Genomic DNA, 18691 nt, shown 5'->3' with positions numbered 1-18691 from the left:
GCAATAATACTGTGGAGGTTGAATTCCTGGAGTGTGTACGAGATGGTTTTTTAGACCAGTACGTTGAGGAGCCAACTAAGGAACAGACTATCCTAGATTGGGTATTGTGCAATGAGAAGGGGTTAATTAATAATCTTGTTGTGCGGGGTCCTTTACAGAAGAGTGACCATAACATGATAGAATTCTTCATCATTAAGATGAAAAGTGAAGAAGTCTAATCCAAAACTCGGGTCCTAAATCTAAGCAAAGGAAACTACGAAGGTATGAGGAGTGAGTTGGCTATGATAGATTGGGGAGCATCACTAAAAGGCATGACCGTGGATAGGCAATGGCTAACATTTAAGGAACGAATGCATGAATTGCAACAGTTATACATTCCTTTCTGGCACAAAAACACAAAAGGAAAAGCGGCCCAACCATGGCTAACAAAAGAAATTAAGGCTAGTATTAGATCCAAAGAGGAGTCATATAAAGTTGCCAGAAAAAGTAGCAAGCCTGAGGATTGGGATCAGTTTAGAGTTCAGCAAAAAAAAAAAAAGGAGCAAGAGATTGATTCAGAGGGGAAAAATAGAGTATGAGAGTAAACTTGCAAGGAACATAAAAGTGGATTGTAAAAGCTTCTACAAGTATGTAAAAAGAAAAAGATTAGTGAAGACAAATGTAGGTCCCTTACAGTCAGAAATGGGAGAATTTATAATGGGGAACAAGGAAATGGCAGAGCAATTAAACCAATACTTTGGTTCTGCCTTCACAGAAGAGGTCACAAATAACTTTCCAGAAATGCTAGGGAACCAAGGATCTAGTGAGCAGAAGGAATTAAAGGAAATTAGTATTAGTAAAAAAATAGTGTTGGAGAAATTAATGGGAGTGAAAGCCGATAAATCCCCATGGCCTGACAATCTGCATTCCAGAGTACTAAAAGAGGTAGCCATGGAAATAGTGGATGCATTGGTTGTCATCTTCCAAAATTCTATAGATTATGCAACAGTTCCTGCAGATTGGAGGGTGGCAAATGTAACCCCACTATTTAAAAAAGGAGAGAGAGAGAAAACAGGGAACTACATACCGGTTAGTCTACCATCAGTAGTAGGGAAAATGCTAGAGTCTATTATAAAGGATGTGATAACAGGACACTTAGAAAATATCAACAGGATTAGACAAAGTCAGCATAGATTTATGAAAGGGAAATCGTGTTTGACAAACCTACTGGAGTTTTTTGAGGATGTAGCTGGTAGAATAGATAAGGGAGAACCAGTGGATGTGGTGTATTTGGATTTTCAGAAGGCCTTTGATAAAGTCCCACATAAGAGGTTAGTGTGCAAAATTGAAGTACATGGGATTGGGGGTAATATACTGGCATGGATTGAAAATTGGTTAACAGACAGGAAACAGAGAGTAGGAATAAATGGGTCTTTTTCAGGGTGGCAGGCGGTGACTAGTGGGGTACCGCAGTGATCAGTGCTTGGGCCCCAGCTATTCACAATACAGGAAACTCTTTATTACAGAGAGGTATAGTTAAAAGGTACGAGAGCTCCGTACACAGCAACAAATCCAGGCTTCCGTGTTGCTTAGCAACATGTGCAGGAACTCCGGCCACAGACCAAGCGTCCCTGTTGCTTAGCAACAAGTGCAGGAACCCCAGTTACACAGCCACAGATCCAGGAACTGCCACTAATATGAAGTAAAACTTACCTGAACCTGCTCCTGAATTTTGCCGGTTAACAGAGATTTCTGGTTATTTAGGTGCCGGTAAATCGAGAGTTTCCTGTATATATCAATGATTTGGATGAGCGAACTAAATGTAATGGCCCAGAAATTCGGGTCGAGGGCTTCCCGCGGGTGTAAGCCCCCGACCTGCACTTACCTTGCGCGCCTGCCGTTGAGCTGTGGGCCCCCGTGGAATTCCGATCCTGGGCCTATTCCAACTGCCGGCGCGCAGTGCTTGCGTATCCCAGGGGCGCAGTTAGTTCGATGCGTCCCCTGGGATCACATGGGCCATGGGGAGCCAATTGGAGCAGGGAATGCTTCATTCATAAGTTTGACAGGAAGGGCTGTCAAACTTATAAATACTATAAGCCCCAAAACATCACTAAATCTTCAAATACATTTTTTTTAAATCACATTTTTAAAATAAACTATAAATTACATGAAATAACTATTTTAAACAATAATTTAAATTTTTGAAAAAAATGTTTTTATTTTCTAACGGGGCTAAAAATAAACTTACCTTTCTTTAAAGTATTTAAAAATAATAAACCTGTGGAAAAAATATTTTAATTTAAATTAATTCACCACTTACCTTGTAAAAAGCAGGCCTTGCGACTGCTTTTTATATGTGTAACGTCTGGAGACATACCCGCCCGGGAAAACCTGCAAAAAAACTGCAAGTTCGATGCGTACGCGCAGCCTCTCCTGCGCACGCCTTCAAACTCTGAACCCCTTCTTTCAGGGGAACGGAAGTGCCGGTTTCCCACGCATTCACAGTGCATGCAGGAAACTGGCACTTCCATTGGGCCTGCGGGTGAGTACCCCGTGCATACTCAGCCGTGGAGACCCGAATTTCTGGGCCAATATTTCCAAGTTTGCTGGCAACACAAAACTAGGTGGGATTGTGAGTTGTGAGGAGGATGCAAAGAGGCTTCAAGGTGATTTATACAAGTTAAGTGAGTGGGTAAATACATGGCATATGCAGTATAATGTGGATTAAATGTGAAGTTAATCCACTTCGGTAGGAAAAACGGAAACACAGTATTATTTAAATGGTGATAGATTGGGAAATGTTGATGTACAAAGGGACCTGCTTGTCCTTGTACACCAGTCACTGAAAGCAAACATGCAGGTGCAGCAAGCAGTTAGGAAGGCAAATGGTATGTTGGCCTTCATTGCAAGAGGATTTGAGTACAAAAGCAAGGATGTCTTACTACAGTTATACAGGGCCTTGGTGAGACCATACCTGGAGTAACGTGTGCAGTTTTGGTCTCCTTACCTAAGAAAGGATATACTTGCCATAGAGGGAGTGCAGCGAAGGTTCACCAGACTGATTCCTGGGATGGCAGGACTGTCGTATGAGGAGAGATTGGGTCGACTAGGCCTGTATTCACTCGAGTTTAGAAGAGTGAGTGGGGATCTCATTGAAATGCATAAAATTCTGACAGGGCTAGACAGATTGGATGCAGGGAGGATGTTTCCCCTGGCTGGGGGGTCTAGAACGAGGGGTCACAGTCTCAGGATACGGGGTAGGACATTTAGGACTGAGATGAGTAATTTCTTCACTCAGAGGATGGTGAACTTGTGGAATTCTCTGCCACAGAAGGCTGTGGAGGCCAAGTCACTGAATATATTTAAAAAGGAGATAGATAGATTTCTAGACACAAAAGGCATCAAGGGGTATGGGGAGAGAGCAGGAATATGGTATTGAGATAGAGGATGAGCCATGATTATATTGAATGGCAGAGCAGGCTCGAAGGGCTGAATGGCCTACCCCTGCTCCTATTTTTCCATGTTTCTATGTAGCCACTTGGATGTTTTAACCAATGTTCATGTAAAGTTTCTATTAATGTGCTGTCAAACATTGAAACCTTTATTTTCAACACTTTCTGTTCTTGGACAGATTTGTGTGTAACTTTGGAAGTGGCTTAGTGAGTTGCAGTGAATGGTGAGACATAACGGTACCCCCTGCAATGGTGGTGAGTGTGAAAGGAATGGCTTGGACATTGTAGGGATGCTTTATAGTGTTGGTGTGGGGTGGTGCCAACCTGGCGCATCATGTGGCAACCAGGGTGTACAGCGTTAAGTGAAGTAAATGTGGCCATGGTGAGGCCGTAATGTGTTTAGGTGCTGATGCCCTGTGTCCTGTGCAGCACCAGCTGATTGCGGAGAATGTTGGTATTGTTGTTGGTGCTGCTGGTGTGCCTGGTGCTGCTGGTGTTGGGGCTGATCATGGTCGGATTCTGAGGACCAAGGTGAGACAGTATAAAGGGCACCCATGTTGATGGAATAGATGGCAGGTGAAGTAGAGATAACAGAAGCATTCTGCCAACGGTGAGAGAGTTCTTCCAATGAGGTGAATGTGGATGGAGAGTGGAAAGTGGAAAGCCTGCAGAATCTGTGCTGGAAATGGACCGAGAAACAGCTTGTGGCTGAGGAAAGTGATGATCTGTCAGGTGGGAGCTTTTACTGTACATTTGAAGCTGTCAAGTAATCAGCTGAAGCAATGGCCACTGAACTCCTGCCTCAGGTTGACAGCCGTGGCACCCGAACAGCGTGGTTCCCGTGGCCATGAAGTTAAAGTGAAAAGGTAAGTTATAAAAGCCTGTTAATGATCTGTCCACTAATGCTAATGAGTTTAATTGGGACGCGTGTCAGATCTGCTCAGTGCTAACAGACCCGACATTGGGAAAGATGGCTTGACAGCAGGGTCCCGACCCGCTGTCAAAAAAAAATCAAATTTCCCACCTGACCCGCCACCGATCCCACCCGCTGACCCCCCGGAAAATTCCGGCCTTAGAATCAAAGTTATTGGTTGCCAGTAATTGTTGTTTCGGTGACACACTGTTCTAGTGTATTATCAAATATTAATTCAAAATTGTGTTAAATGCTACTTCAGGCAACAGATTAGGAATCTAAAATTCCCAGTGATTCTTTGTTAAAATCTTTGCTCACTGATTTTTCTTTCTGATATAAATTTGAAATTCATGGAAAGTCCAGCACAGAAGGAGGCAATTTGGTCGTTGTGCCTGTGCTCGTAACTCTTCAGTTTAAAACAATGTTCTAGTTGCTGCCTCAGTCTTGTGATCAGGCATTCCATGTGAAGAAAATGGTTCCAACTTCCTTCTCGCGATAGTCCGGAATTTATGTCCCCTTTGCTACCTCAATATCCTGGAGGGAGAGTCAACCTTACAGTGAGGATGTCTGTTTGTCAATGCATGATTGAGCATTTGGTGATGAGTAATGTGGGATTGAATTTAAATGACTAGATCACAAAAGTGGCTGCCACATCACAAGTCGTCCTTTCATTACACTGAAGGCAGTTGTCTGTCACATAGCTGATGAGGAAACTCTGAGACTTGGGATGACAGCTGCTGGAAGGCATTACCTGGAGGTCTGGTGACAAATACAGATTGGGTTGCAAAGAGGCAAGCACCTGCTGCTAAAGTCCCACATCTCCAACTAGTTGAATCACTGCTTGAGGAGGTCTGGTGTGTGGCCATGCTATGGTCAGAGAATGGTGGAACTGCACTCATTTTATGCTGAGTTGTACTGGTCATTATGATGCTCTTAAGAAGTTTCATGTAACTGCTGTCTACCTAGCAAGGACTTAAATCTGTGCTTGTCAGTTGTCTAATGACCAACTGCTGACTGCGCTTCCTTGGGAGAGGGTTAAACATGGTCTGTTTTGGGCCAAATTGACTCCCAAGGTGATGATGGAAGGTTGGAACTGAGCCGGCTCTCTTTGGGAGACTGAGTAATCTGGGCATGGGGAGGTTCATAGTATCCAAGACACTGCAGACATTTGACCAGTCATTGATGGGATAGATATGCTCCTGCATACAACTGGGGAGGGGAGGTGGGGGGAGGGCTACGTCTTGGCTATTGCCAAGCTGTGCTTCAGTTCTGTGGACCTGGGTAAGTGGGTTCTGTTCCTACGGGTTGCTCTGGCAGCTGGCCTTAGCGAATCCTGGAAGATTTACTCTGGAGATGCTGCTGGCTATATGAGACCCAACGATGGAGCATGTTTTGTATGATTAAAACTAACCATTCAGTTTCATGGAATATAAAGCACCAAAAATGAAATACCTATTTTATGATATTATTGAATTCAAATACCATTTGTTAGCAACTTTTTGGTATTTAAATTGAATGTTCCCTTTACATACCGTAAGTGGTGTGTTAGTTGAGTTGTTCTCACTTGCATTCAACTCTGTTACTATTTCTATTATTTTTGCAGTTTGAATTAATTAGTAGAGAGAGAATGTAAAAACAAGCCAAGAGCAGTTCTGACGAAGGGTATTCGACCTGAAACGTTAACTCTGTTTCTCTCTCTACGGACGCTGCCTGGCCTGCTGAGTTTTTCCAGCGTTTTCTGTTGTTATTTCCAAGAGGACTAAACATTGTGTCTCGTGTGACATTTAGGTCAGCATTCTCCAGAGGACGATGCAATTATTAAGGATCCTTTACCAGAAGATGCTGGGATTGATCATCAAACAGTCCATCAGCTAATCACAGTTCTAATGAAATTCATGGCAAAGGATAAAAGCAGTGCTGAAGCTGACATCAGCAGTGCCAAAGCATTCAACACGGTAAAGCGGCATCTGTATGTGTTACTTGGCTATGACCAGCAGGAGGGGTGTTTCATGATTGCCCCTCAGAAAATGCGAACTTCCACTTGCTTCAATGCCTTCATTGCTGGAATAGCACAGGTAAAGTATGTTACTATTAAGGTTCTTGTAATTGGAGTGCAAAAATCTAGACTGCTTTAGGACTTTTTTAATGAATCTCTTGATCAATGTTCTCTGTAAGCTGTGCTTTCTTCTGCGTGGCCTGTTTCTTTTAATGCGCGGTCCCTTTAAATTTCTGTGCATGCGCGGTATTTCCAGTGTAAAAGCCGGCCTGTGCGGGACCTTCTGATGACTGTGTGGCCATGCGCGCGCAACTTAGTGGGAACATTGCTCTTGACCCATTGAATAGAAATTCAGTAAGTTTATTATTCAGTTTCACACATTGACTTTGAGATAATGAAAAAATAATATTGACATGCTTTCAATAATCTGATAGAAATGTTTTATATTTTATTTAAATTGTTGAATGTTTATTTAAGCATTCTGTGTAAACATTTATTAGAATATCTAAAATTATACATGTACAATATCAGTAATACAGATTTAAAAACTTTTAAAATCATATTTTAAAGTAGTTCAGCTCTGCCCCATCCCCAGAGGAAGGTTTCCTATTGAACTCTATGTGTGGCAAGATGCTAAATGTGTTATTAATAAACACATTTCTGATTTCACTACACATAGGGGTAAATTTTTCAAGAAAATCATGGCCTACTGTGCGGGCAGTACTGCCAACAGCATAAAGTCTTGCAAAATTTACCCCATACTGCACGGAGAAAACTTTCCTCTTAATCGTTTTCACCATTTTCAACCTCCGGGTATATACCAGGTAAGAACATGTCCAGTGATCAGATACCTGATCTAATTTGTGAGCTCTTTAGTGCAATGCCCTAACCCACTGGACTGGATCATGCAATGTTTATTTTTTTTCCCTTGATGAGCAACTTTTTGGCAGGACTACAGCTGGGAATCAGTAAGATATTGCAGAAGTATGCTGAGGATCTGAGAGTCTTACCTATTCGAGAGTCCATAAAACTGTGACGCACAAGCTATTGTAAAATTCAGATGCTATTTTTCCTCCTTATCACACAAACAAGTGGTGATACGGCAGACAGGCAAATCAATTGCCCTGAGGTCTCTGGCAATGAAACATTTGCCCCTATTACAGCCAAAATTGGGAACTTATTGCCTGAGGAACTGTGATAGGCCCCCAGAGAACCTACTGTCAAATCTGTAATTACACTTCTGACCGGTCTACAAATGCACTGGAGATAGCACCAATCTTACTTTTTCCATTCTTTCTGTCTACAAAATAACTATGACTACATTTCAAAAGTAATTTATTGGTTGAGCAGTGCTTCGAGAGATCCTAAGGATGTGAAAGGAATTATCTATCCTACCCCCCCCCCCCCGCCTCAAAGACAAGACAGCCCAAACGCAGGAGAGAGAGAGAGAGACGTGTGACAGGTACATAAGAACAAAAGAAATAGAAGCAGGAGTCGGTCATTTGGCCCTTCGAGCCTGCTCCACCATTCAATAAGATCACGGCTGATCTTCTACCTCAATTGCACTATCCCCATATCCCTTGATTCCCTTAATATCCAAAAATCTATCGATCTCTGTCTTGCATATACCCAATGACTGAGCCTCCACAGCCCTCTGGGGTAGAGAATTCCAAAGATTCACCACCCTCTTGAGTGACGAAATTTCGCCTCATCTCAGTCCTAAATGGCCGACCCCTTATTCTACTACAGGTAGTCAACACCCTCTGATTTTATCCAGCAACACTTTTACAACTGCTCTATACCTTCCTGCAGACCTCAGCGACATTCTTTAAGAAATCTTTCACCTCTGCTGCAAATTGGTTTTGGTGGATGCCGCTATCTTTCTGCTCTTACAGGCCTTTGCATCCTATAGCAGCATGCTGGCTCCCTTCCCCCAGTGGGCAATTTCCCAATCAAGTGGCATCCCTAGTGCCTGGAACTCATCCTGGTTACTTAAATTAGGCTGACCTCAGCTACTACAGCAGAGTCAGCCCAGTTCACATCAGGTGGTAGAGATTTGCAAGCAGCCCAGCTTCCACTCTGATTTTGCCCAGGTGGAAAATCCAGGCTAGTGTTTCGAAAGTGCAGTTACATGGCTACATATTGCTGCTTTTAGAGGAGGTCCATTACTTAACTGGCTTGACTAGCCTTTTTACGGTACATGCTCACAGTTACGTGACACGAGCATGTTGCTAAATATTTTACGGATTGGAACACGGGACCGGAAAAGCATCTCCTCCTTCTGATGGTACAGCTGCTTAAGTGCTGCACCTGTCTGTATCAACATCATTTGCACTAAGCGGTCTCCTCCTCCTCCTCCTCACTCTGAAAGAAATGTCCCTGATGGTGAACAGAAGAGTCCACCAGATGGCGCTCTTCAACAAAGCAAGAAATAGACTTTCGATAATCAGACACCGATTTGTTTCCCTCAAAAAGTTAACTCAAGAAACTTAACATATTGCTCCCAAAAGCAATCTGTTTCACCAATCTTTACTAAATTGTTCAATTGTAGTCATTATTTTTGCTGAAAATAAACTGGTAACTAGTCCCTCTCCTGCCTTGATTAATTATGGTAGCTGTATTTATTGCCTCAACTTGGATAACTTTTAGGTTTTTTGCCTAAATACATGCTAGCAGGCACATCAGTGTGGTAAAGAATATCATTTTCATCTATTCCTATATTCCCAGTATTACCTATACTGTTTGCTGAATCTCCTTTAAAAAGCCATGAAATACCAAGTTGGTTAGATGTGCACATCTTTCACATTTTCCCAGCCTACAAAATAAAGAGAATTTAAACAGGTTTGGGGGTGAAATTAGACATGGGTGGGGGACGTAGAGCAGGCGGTATTGCATCGGTCGCCCGTTATACACTCCGCCTGATACGCCGTTCCATTGACTTCAGTAGGGCTGAATATCAGGCGTGTGGTATCACGGGCGGCAAACGCGATTCTGCCCGTTTTGTGCTCCCGGCCAAGTCCAGTTTCACCCCCATTTTATTTTTACTGATTCAAGTCTGCACAGTGTTCAGGTAGCAACTGACTGTTGACGTGACTGAAGCTATTAGTTCAGTCTTCCCCTATTCTCCTTGGTTGCCTGGCATGGCTGCTGCAATTTGTGGTTTGACTTCTGGCCCCCACACTTAGTCCTGTAATCAGACACTAGCACTGCACAACAGCATCAAGAGCGTTTGTTGACCTGATGATTCCAAAGCTAACTATTTTAATTTTACATTTAAATAATACAGTCATGTATCTTTATTCAGGATCCAATTATGTTTCTAATGAGCAGAAATATTAACTTTTTGAAACCACTTTTTATCCCGAAGCTTTTACAGTTAAAGGTTTTTATTTTTGTGATGCTCATTTTCATTGAAAAATGGTAAAAATTATACTTTGTTATATTTCAGTTGCCACCCTATCTTTTACTAAATTTTGGGGCCATGAAGTCAGTGCGGAATAGTTCTCTGATCTAGCACGTATAATTTTTTTCTTTATTCATTCATGGGATGTGGGCGTCGCTGGTAAGGCCAGCATTTATTGCCCATCCCTAGTTGCCCTTGAGAAGTTGGTGGTGGTGAGCCGCCGCCTTGAACCGCTGCAGTCCGTGTGGTGAAGGTACTCTCACAATGTTGTTAGGTTGGAAGTTCCACGATTTTGACCCAGCGACGATGAAGGAACGGCGATATATTTCCAAGTCAGGATGGTGTGTGACTTGGAGGGGAACTTGGAGGTGATGGTGTTCCCATGCGCCTGCTGCCCTTGTCCTTCTAGGTGGTAGAGGTCGCGGGTTTGGGAGGTGCTGCCGAAGAAGCCTTGGCGCGTTCCTGCAGTGCAGCTTGTAGATGGTACACACTGCAGCCACGGTACGCCAGTGGTGGAGGGAATGAATGTTTAAGGTGGTGGATGGGGTGCCAATCAAGCGGGCTGCTTTGTCCTGGATGGTGTTGAGCTTCTTGAGTGTTGTTGGAGCTGCACTCATCCAGGCAAGTGGAGAGTACAGGAGGTAATCTATTTCACTTTTCGCAGTTGTGTCAAACAAAAAGTTACTATACTTCGATATTTAATGTAATTTTTATAGGTTATGGATTATAACATTAGCCTGGGAAACCAACTCCTTCCTCTGGTGGTGCAAGTGCTTAAGTATTGCACCTGTCCACAGCTACGCCATTACTTTCAGCAACCTCCACGCTGTTCTCTTTGGACTCTGAAACCTCATATACGACAGATGTGGCTGAAGGCTTTGCTAGTGATTCTATACAAGGTACAACTATTTATCTTCAACTAACTGTACATTGCAGCATTGGCTAGAGTAACATGTCCATCCAAAATAATGCATGGAGATTGCATTATAGAATTTGTTTGAATGTAAACCTTCCGTGATGTACAAATATAATTGAAACATTCAGTGTACGTTTTTCTACACTAAATTAAATGTTACCAGCTAGACAATTATCGATTAAATCATTGTGGAGCGTTGAAACTTCATTGAAACTTATAAAATTCTGACGGGACTGGACAGACTAGATGCAGGAAGGATGTTCCTGATGGTCGGGGAGTTCAGAACCAGGGGTCACAGTCTAAGGATAAGGGGTAGGCCATTTAGGACAGAAATGAGGAGGAATTTCTTCACCCAGAGAGTGGTGAACCTGTGGAATTCTCTACCACAGAAGGCAGTAGAAGCCAATTCATTAAATATATTCAAGAAGGAGTTGGATATATTTCTTAAGGCTAAAGGGATCCAGGGGTATGGGGAGAAAGCAGGGACCGGGTACTGAAATTGGATGATCAGCCATGATCGCATTGAATGGCGGAGCAGGCTCGAGGGGCCGAATGGCCTACTCCTGCTCCTATCTTCTATGTTTCTATGTAATAGAATCTTATGAAGTCATGTTAGTATCTGCACTATCAAATTTAGCAAATCATCGCACCTCTGGTTTTCAAGATATTTGCAATTGATTATTCAGTGATTTACTACAATTTGAATGACATTAAATCTCTGTATATATGATTCTATTTCAGATCTTTCATAAACAGTTATTAAGTTTAAGACAGGCTTTTGATTAATCTGCTACATGGAATGTAGACAGCCTTTTATAGGAACGATGACGGACAGATAAAGACCCCCTGGTCCATTGAGCCCACCGCATACAATTGTGATACCTTGTGCATCACATATATACACTCCACCCCACCCGAAACCATGTGATCTCCTGGGAGAGGCAAAAAAATAGATAACCTTGTACAAGGCCTTGGTCAGGCCTCACTTGGAATACTGTGTCCAGTTTTAGTCTCCTCACATCGTGGGTGATATTGAGGCTTTGGAAAGGGTGCAGAGGAGGGCCACTAAACTAATTCCCAGTCTAAAGCATCTTAATTATCAAGATAAGCTAAAAGAGTTGGGACTCTACACTTTAGAGAAGCATAGACTAAGAGGTGATCTGATTGAGGTTTATAAGATAATGAAGGGAATAGATTGTGTTCCAGCTGACAGTTTGTTTCAATTAAATAGGTTAGGGAGGACCAGGGGTCACATATTTAAGTTGTATAAGGCCAGATCTAGGTTAGATGTCAGGAGGTGGTTCTTTTCCCAGAGAATAGTGGACCTTGGGAACAGGCTGCCGTCTCGAGCGGTGGATGCTGATTCGCTGAATTCCTTCAAGCAAGAGCTGGAGCAGTTTCTGGCTGGGGCGGATATCACCTCTTACAGAAAGTAGGTACTGCAGAGAATTCAGGGCCAGAGTGATCTCCTGAACCAGTTTCGATCACCTAGATGTGTTGGAGAGGAATTTCCCAGATTTTTCTTTTGTCCAAATTGGCCTGGGTTTTTTATCAATTTTTTTCCGCCCTCCTTCCCCTCAGGCCCCCCATTGCCGAGCCCTCCTTCCCCTCGGGGCCCTCCATTGCCGAGCCCTCTTTCCCCTCAGACCCCCGTTCCCGAGCCCTCTTTCCCATGGTTTCTCCCAGGTTTCTCAATTAGAAAGGCATCAATCAAATTTCAATACACTCTGGAATTTTTAAAGAAATAATTGAGGAAATAAGTTGTCAGTAATTTCAAGATCTCCACAAATTAAGAGACTGCGTCTATGGACTTGATAGCAGCTTGTGTAATCCCAGTGCAGTATTTACAAATGTGTAGACATGAAGTGGAAACTTGTAGATTAATTTAATGTTCGTAGTGGGGGAGAAGGCCAAGAGCTCTTGATACAATGCCAACCTGTGAAAAACACTCTGGTCATAAGGGCACTTTGTTTGGTTTAAGAAGTAGATTTTACCTCCCAAATCTACTGCAATTCTTTGAAGAAATGACAAAATCAAAGGACATCCACTAATATACTTGGATTTTCAGAAGCATCTGGCAAGTTAATGAGGCTTCTAAAGAATATAAAGATACACGGACTCATTGGCCAATTAGTCATCTTGATAGAAAATTGGCTTGACAACAAAGAAAAGGGGGGATTTATAAATACGTAACTTTCTGTGGGAACAGGCATTAGCAGAGTAGAGTTTGTCGAGCATTTGCTTTGACTGCTGTTTACACAGCATAAATGATATAGCAACTTATATCTTTCAAGTTTACAATGGGAGCAAGTAGCTTCTGCAATGGAAAAAGGAAAGGGAAAAATTAGATACATTTATTTTTAAATTAGACATTTTCTCACTTACAGATATATTGCACTAACTTTATTTCTTTATTTTCTTTCCAGTATCCCTACAGAGACTCTGATATCAGCAAGATTATACTGCATTTGATCTATATCACAATTAATACTCTAAATGCACAATACCACAGCTGTAAACCCCATCCCACTGCTGGACCCCTTTACAGTGATAATAGTAACATTAGCAAATACAGTGAGAAAGAAAAAGGTAAGATATAAAACTATAAAGTACAGACTTGCTCTGATTTTTTTATATTTGCTAACTTTTACAAAGGAAACATGAACTCACATTCCTTGATTTGTGTAGAAGTAGAAAATTGATTCATGTTGCTAGACCTTGGAGTTTAAAGCCTTGAAGGTATGACGATTTGTATAATTAAACTGTGATTGTCAGACTGTAGAACACCACAGTGTCCAACATACTGGGCTAGAAATTGCGGTTGGAGACGTACCTCCGGAGTACGCCTCCGACCCGCGAAACCTTTACGAACCTACCTCCAGGTGCCCAGGCTGTGGAGTTGTGGGGCCGAGCAATAATGATTTTCCATGCGGTTCGGATGATCTGTCAAGGCGTACCGTGACAGATCGCAAGCTCCGGATTTCACGGAAACCCGAAAGTTGCGGGGCCTTTCAAATGGATTATGACGGCGTACTCTCAGAGTACAGCCTCGGGGAGACGGCAGTTTCAAGGCCGTCGTTTTGATTATTTTCCTCCTACCTAATTATTTTCTTCATCTCTTCATGCTCCCTTCTCAGGTTGAGATCTCAGACTGGTGACCTTTTCGATCATCTCAGCCATGCCAGTGCTCCTGGCTCCATCCTGGTAGTCACATGATACAATGATAATGGAGTTGTTGACTAATTATAGCAATCAATCTCTACCAATTAATTTATAACTGGCCCAGAAATGACACGAGGTAATCTCCAGTGGCGGAGAGCTTCGGGAACCATAGCTCCAAAGTCAGCTTTTTCCTCCCAAGCCATGCTGCACTTACCACGTCATGTCATAAATTACTCATCTACTGTATCCAAAAATGTTCTTTTCTGAAAGAAATCTATCTAATTTGACTTTACAGGAAACTTTGTGCTATCCGGCACCGACGGGACTGAGCTGTTGCCGTCCCATCAAAACTGCCGGACAAACCAGCGCTAATGTTGAAACATACGGAGATTTTGAGCTCCGTATCTGGCAACAAACCCTGTTGCTTAGCAACAGCTTCTAAACAGTCGGCCGTACCTTGCAAGCGTCTCTGTAGCTTAGCAACAGCTTCAGCGAGACCTTGCAGAGCCTGACTGGTTAAAAAAAAAAAGCAACGAAAAGAAAAAAAAACCAACGAAACGGCTCCTGATTTTTGCCAGTGGCTCGAGCATTCCGGACAGTTAACCTCCGGATAAACCAAAGTTTCCTGTACCTTCAATTTTTTCTGCTTTTGGAAAAAAAATAGCCATGCCCTAGGTAATTATTAGGCATTTACCATATAGAAAATTATGGGCACTGTTCCAAATTTTACCACTTCATGGCACAGTATATTGGTACACATGTGGAGCCTGATGGTGTAATACCAAGCTGTATTTTTAAAAGAATATTTCTTGGTTATGTTTCTTTGATGCTTTGATATCCACTGCAAACAGTTATTGAAGTGCCCTTAATATTTAGATCTGTCCACAGAGTATTTTGATGCTTCCTTTCTTTTTCCCTTGGCCAGAAGAAGATAGCGTGTTCGATGAATCGGATGTACATGATACCCCAACTGGAGCTTGCAACAAGGAGTCACAAACCTTTTTTGCAAGGCTGAAAAGGATAGGGGGCAACAAATCAGTAAAGTATCAACCAGTCGAGATGAATGCGCAGAAGAGTAAGTTTTTATACTTCTTTGCGGGAGAACCATAAGGCTGTCGGAGGTACATCAGCATTACTGGCCAGCAATGTGGAGAGTCTGTCATTTCATGGTCTTCCCACCCTGTGCACTCCTGTCAGGAAATTGCTGCAGCACCTTTGACCTTGCCGAGCACTACAGTGGTAACACTATGTGCTTGTTAATTCCCAGATTATTTTTTGTCAAGGGAGGAACCCACGAAGTTCCAATCTTGTGGAATGCACTCATTTCCTATTTAATTGACATTACATCTGGGGCAGTTTCTCATATACAGGAATCCCGTCCCAACCGTGGTTTTGCCAAACATGGATTTCACGTATACACGGTTTCCACTCTGCGACAATTTTTGTCAACTGCGGCAGTGAAATTTGCGTATCCGCAGTTTTAAATTTAGGAATAAGGTAAAAAACATGATTTTTATGCTATTTATATGATTTTAGATTCTTTTTTTATTGTGTTCATACTGAATTTGCCAACCGCGGTTTTACTAACCACGGGGGTTTTCAGGGACGTGTCCCCTACGGTTGGGAAGGGATCCTTGTACTGACAGTTGGAAAGGAACTGCAGCAGTTCTGACACAGTTTGCGCGGTTAGTAAGTTCAATGGAATAGGGATTGCTTTCAGTGCTCCCCATCACTTCATTTAGCAGGGGAGGATGAGTCGGAGAAAGAAGGAAGCTGCCAGACTTGTCAGCTGGTCCCGAAGATGTACTGCCCACATCTGTCGTTATACCATCCGTTGCATCTGCAGGCACAGGCACTGAACAACAACAGCAGCATGGACGGGCTGGCCAGTTCCACTGGACTACTTCCAACGCCACCCATCACATACAGGCACAGGTCCCTGGCAATGACTTAGCAAAATCTGCTGGCATGTCTTCTGGTACCTTGCTGACTACATGAGTACAGTTTGTAATGCTCTGTGCACGAGGGAAGCCATTCCCTGCTGCAAATCCCAGAGCGCGCTCATTTTGAGTGTTGGTGTCAGTGGAAATGGTTGGCCCTGGCAAATAGGGCATTGGTGAACTGCTTGATGCAGCTTGGCACTTCAGACTGGGAGATGTGGGTGATATCCCCTGGAACAAGCTGGAAGGAGCCTGAGGCAAAACAGGCGGTGGTGAATTTTACTGGGAAAGCATGGCCACCTAGGCCAGCAGGCAGCAAGTCATGTTGCAGGAGGCTCCATAAATCAGCAACAGCCTGTCGGATGAAGCGCAGACTCCTGATGCAATGTTCCTCACTCCTATAAAGGAAAGTGACTCTTAGCCTATGGACGCTGTGGGTTAGGCAAGGCCTTCTACTGGCATTCCTCCCCCCCCCACACTAATCGACTGTCTTCTAACAGGCCAACCTGCTGCTTGTCCTGGCTATTGTGGCTGCTGCTCCTCCTCTTCCTCCAGCGGTTCCTCATTGGACCCTGATTTGCATGCAGTTATGAGGCACCTAACGATTTTCGGTGGGTGCCTCAGCCAGCTAAGTACAGCAAGCAGTTAAAATGACGGCATGTGTGATTACAACCGAAATGGGGTAGTATGTCAAATCGCTTGATTTTAAAGGTTCCCCCTGTCCCATTGCCGCCTGGTGGGTGGGTTAAAATTGACCTCTAAGTTTTTTTATTCTAAATGCCCTCTGGGTGCCTAGGGATGGGCAATAAATACTTCCTTGCCAGTGTTGTCCACATCCCAAAAACAATTTTTAAGAAATCAGCAGGGCCAATACCTTCATCTGTTAAGGCACTGAACAGCAACAACAGTATGATGGGGCTGTCCAATTCCAACAGACTTCTGAGTTTCCAAAAGTAAATGGGAGATTAATATCATTCACAATGCAATGGCCTACATCAGGGATGTCCAACCTGTGCTCCCAGAGTCACAGCCCCCCAAACCCAGGCGATCTGGCCCCCAAAACCCAGACATCTCCAGCGACTTATATTTCACATTCGCTGGTATGTCCAGTTTGAATTTTAAAGCCCTGGAAGTTTGGAAAGGGTCTTCTCAGTATTGTTGCCTCACTGGTGGATAAATAATAAATCAGAACGCGCATATCAGTTCGTATCCTCAATTTGGGATGGATGCAAATTCATGGGAACATGAAGTTCAATTTTAAACGTGGCCAGATAGCAGCCACAATGCTTTAGTTTGGCACCAGCCATCTCTATCAGGCTTAGTAAATGTGGAGAGACTGTTGGTATTATTTGAATATATTGTCATTTCTAACCAATGAATAAGTTTAATTTTAGCAGATGTGTAATTGTGAATTTTATTGGACTTACTTGAAATTATACATTCCTTGTGTAATCTTAATGCTTTTTCTTTTAGGCTCGGAGATAGAGCTGTCAGAGTACAGAGATTCCAGCCTTATGCCAGACAGTATAATGCGCTGTGGTACATCTCCACAATTGCAGGAGGGGGTTGCTCAACAGAAGAAATTACATACAATTAAGCAGCAGTCACTTGATATAGGAAATGCAGATTCTGTCCTATACTCTTTAGATGAACATCGCAGAAAGTCATGTCTGGATAGATGTGAATCTGAAAAGCAACCAAGTTTTCCTTCCTGCTATACTCAAATGGAAAGCATGTATGGAAGACCAGACCACAATTTGTCTGTCAGTGCAGAAATTGAAGAGCTTCAGGAAAAGTCTTCAGCTGCAGAAAACTCTCAAGAAGGGAAGCGGCCAGTAATACCGGAAGTCAGACTCAATTGCACAGAAACATTTGAGATCGACCTTGAATCTCCTGAGAAACATCTTTCCTTCCATAAAGAAGAAAGTGATTTGATTGACTTATCTTCTGACTCATCATCTGCTCCTGAGAAACAATCAATTCTATCAAGTTCTGATAGTGATTCACTGGTTTTCGTGCCTCTCCCCCCTCTTAGGATTGTGGAGAGTGATGAGGAATATGAGATGCAGAATACCCCTAATAACAAACCAAATGGGAAAACTAATGCAACACCTTGCAATACTGTCTCACTTAGCTTGAATGTTACACCAGTTATAAAAGTCAATGTTGAAGATTGCTCAAAATGTCTGGATTTTGGTAATACATCTTTGCTAGATACTGAGAACATTTTGTCAATAGCTCTTGTAGATGAAGAAAGTTTTGAAGATCTAACACAACAGAACTATTCTAAGTGTTCTGGTTGTGAAAGCCCACTAACTCTTAAACAGAAGCGAGAAAACCTCAGGAAATCATCTGCTGTGCTTGAAATATCCCAGGATGACACTTATGAGTTGCACAGAGATCAGATTAAATTTGTCAGCACATTACCAAGTCCTATGGTTAAAACGGTATTTCTCAAACTTCCTACAGAATTTGAACAGAATGAAAAGTCAAACTCAGAGCTGTCTATTGAAAAAGATACTGATCAAAAAGATGAAAGCAGCGAAGAAACCGAATTCAAAATCCAGATTGTTCCAAGGCAAAAGAAACAAAGAAAGATTGCTGTCAGCGCTATTCAGAGGGAATACCTCGACATTTCCTTCAATATTTTAGACAGAATTGGAGATCAAAGAGACACTGGTAAGGACTTGCGATGAATTCCTCATTCACAAAGCTGAACACTGATACAATGCAGCAATACATGGTGATTCCATGTGTTTTCCAGTTAGGTTTTTTTTAAATTTTGATTAAATAGCTTAATAACAAGGCACAACAGTTGGCCGTTGACCGATTCCAAATGGTTTACAATTTTATACCAATAATTAATTTTAATTCAATATAAATGTACCTACCTGAAACAAAATACAAAGGGCCTAATTTTTAAAGAAAAA

The 18691-nt window shown here is 42.6% G+C and overlaps 1 protein-coding gene across 3 annotated transcripts in view; it reads left to right on the top strand.

Moving 5' to 3' along the window:
• The window catches only part of unc79 (unc-79 homolog, NALCN channel complex subunit), a 237315-nt gene that overhangs the window by 138581 nt on the left and 80043 nt on the right, over positions 1-18691 (top strand). For all 3 annotated transcript variants that reach the window (XM_086002784.1, XM_086002785.1, XM_086002783.1), the window contains 5 exons: positions 6133-6419; positions 10460-10642; positions 13086-13248; positions 14747-14896; positions 17235-18440. In XM_086002784.1, coding sequence (XP_085858910.1) covers positions 6133-6419; positions 10460-10642; positions 13086-13248; positions 14747-14896; positions 17235-18440 — 1989 coding nt within the window. The remainder of the gene's footprint in view (positions 1-6132; positions 6420-10459; positions 10643-13085; positions 13249-14746; positions 14897-17234; positions 18441-18691) is intronic.

This window comes from Somniosus microcephalus, chromosome 12, assembly GCF_052327205.1.
Source record: "Somniosus microcephalus isolate GS21.2 chromosome 12, FLI_Smic_1.0, whole genome shotgun sequence".
Classification (NCBI taxonomy): domain Eukaryota; kingdom Metazoa; phylum Chordata; class Chondrichthyes; order Squaliformes; family Somniosidae; genus Somniosus; species Somniosus microcephalus.
This window is presented reverse-complemented; position numbering and strand designations above follow the sequence as displayed.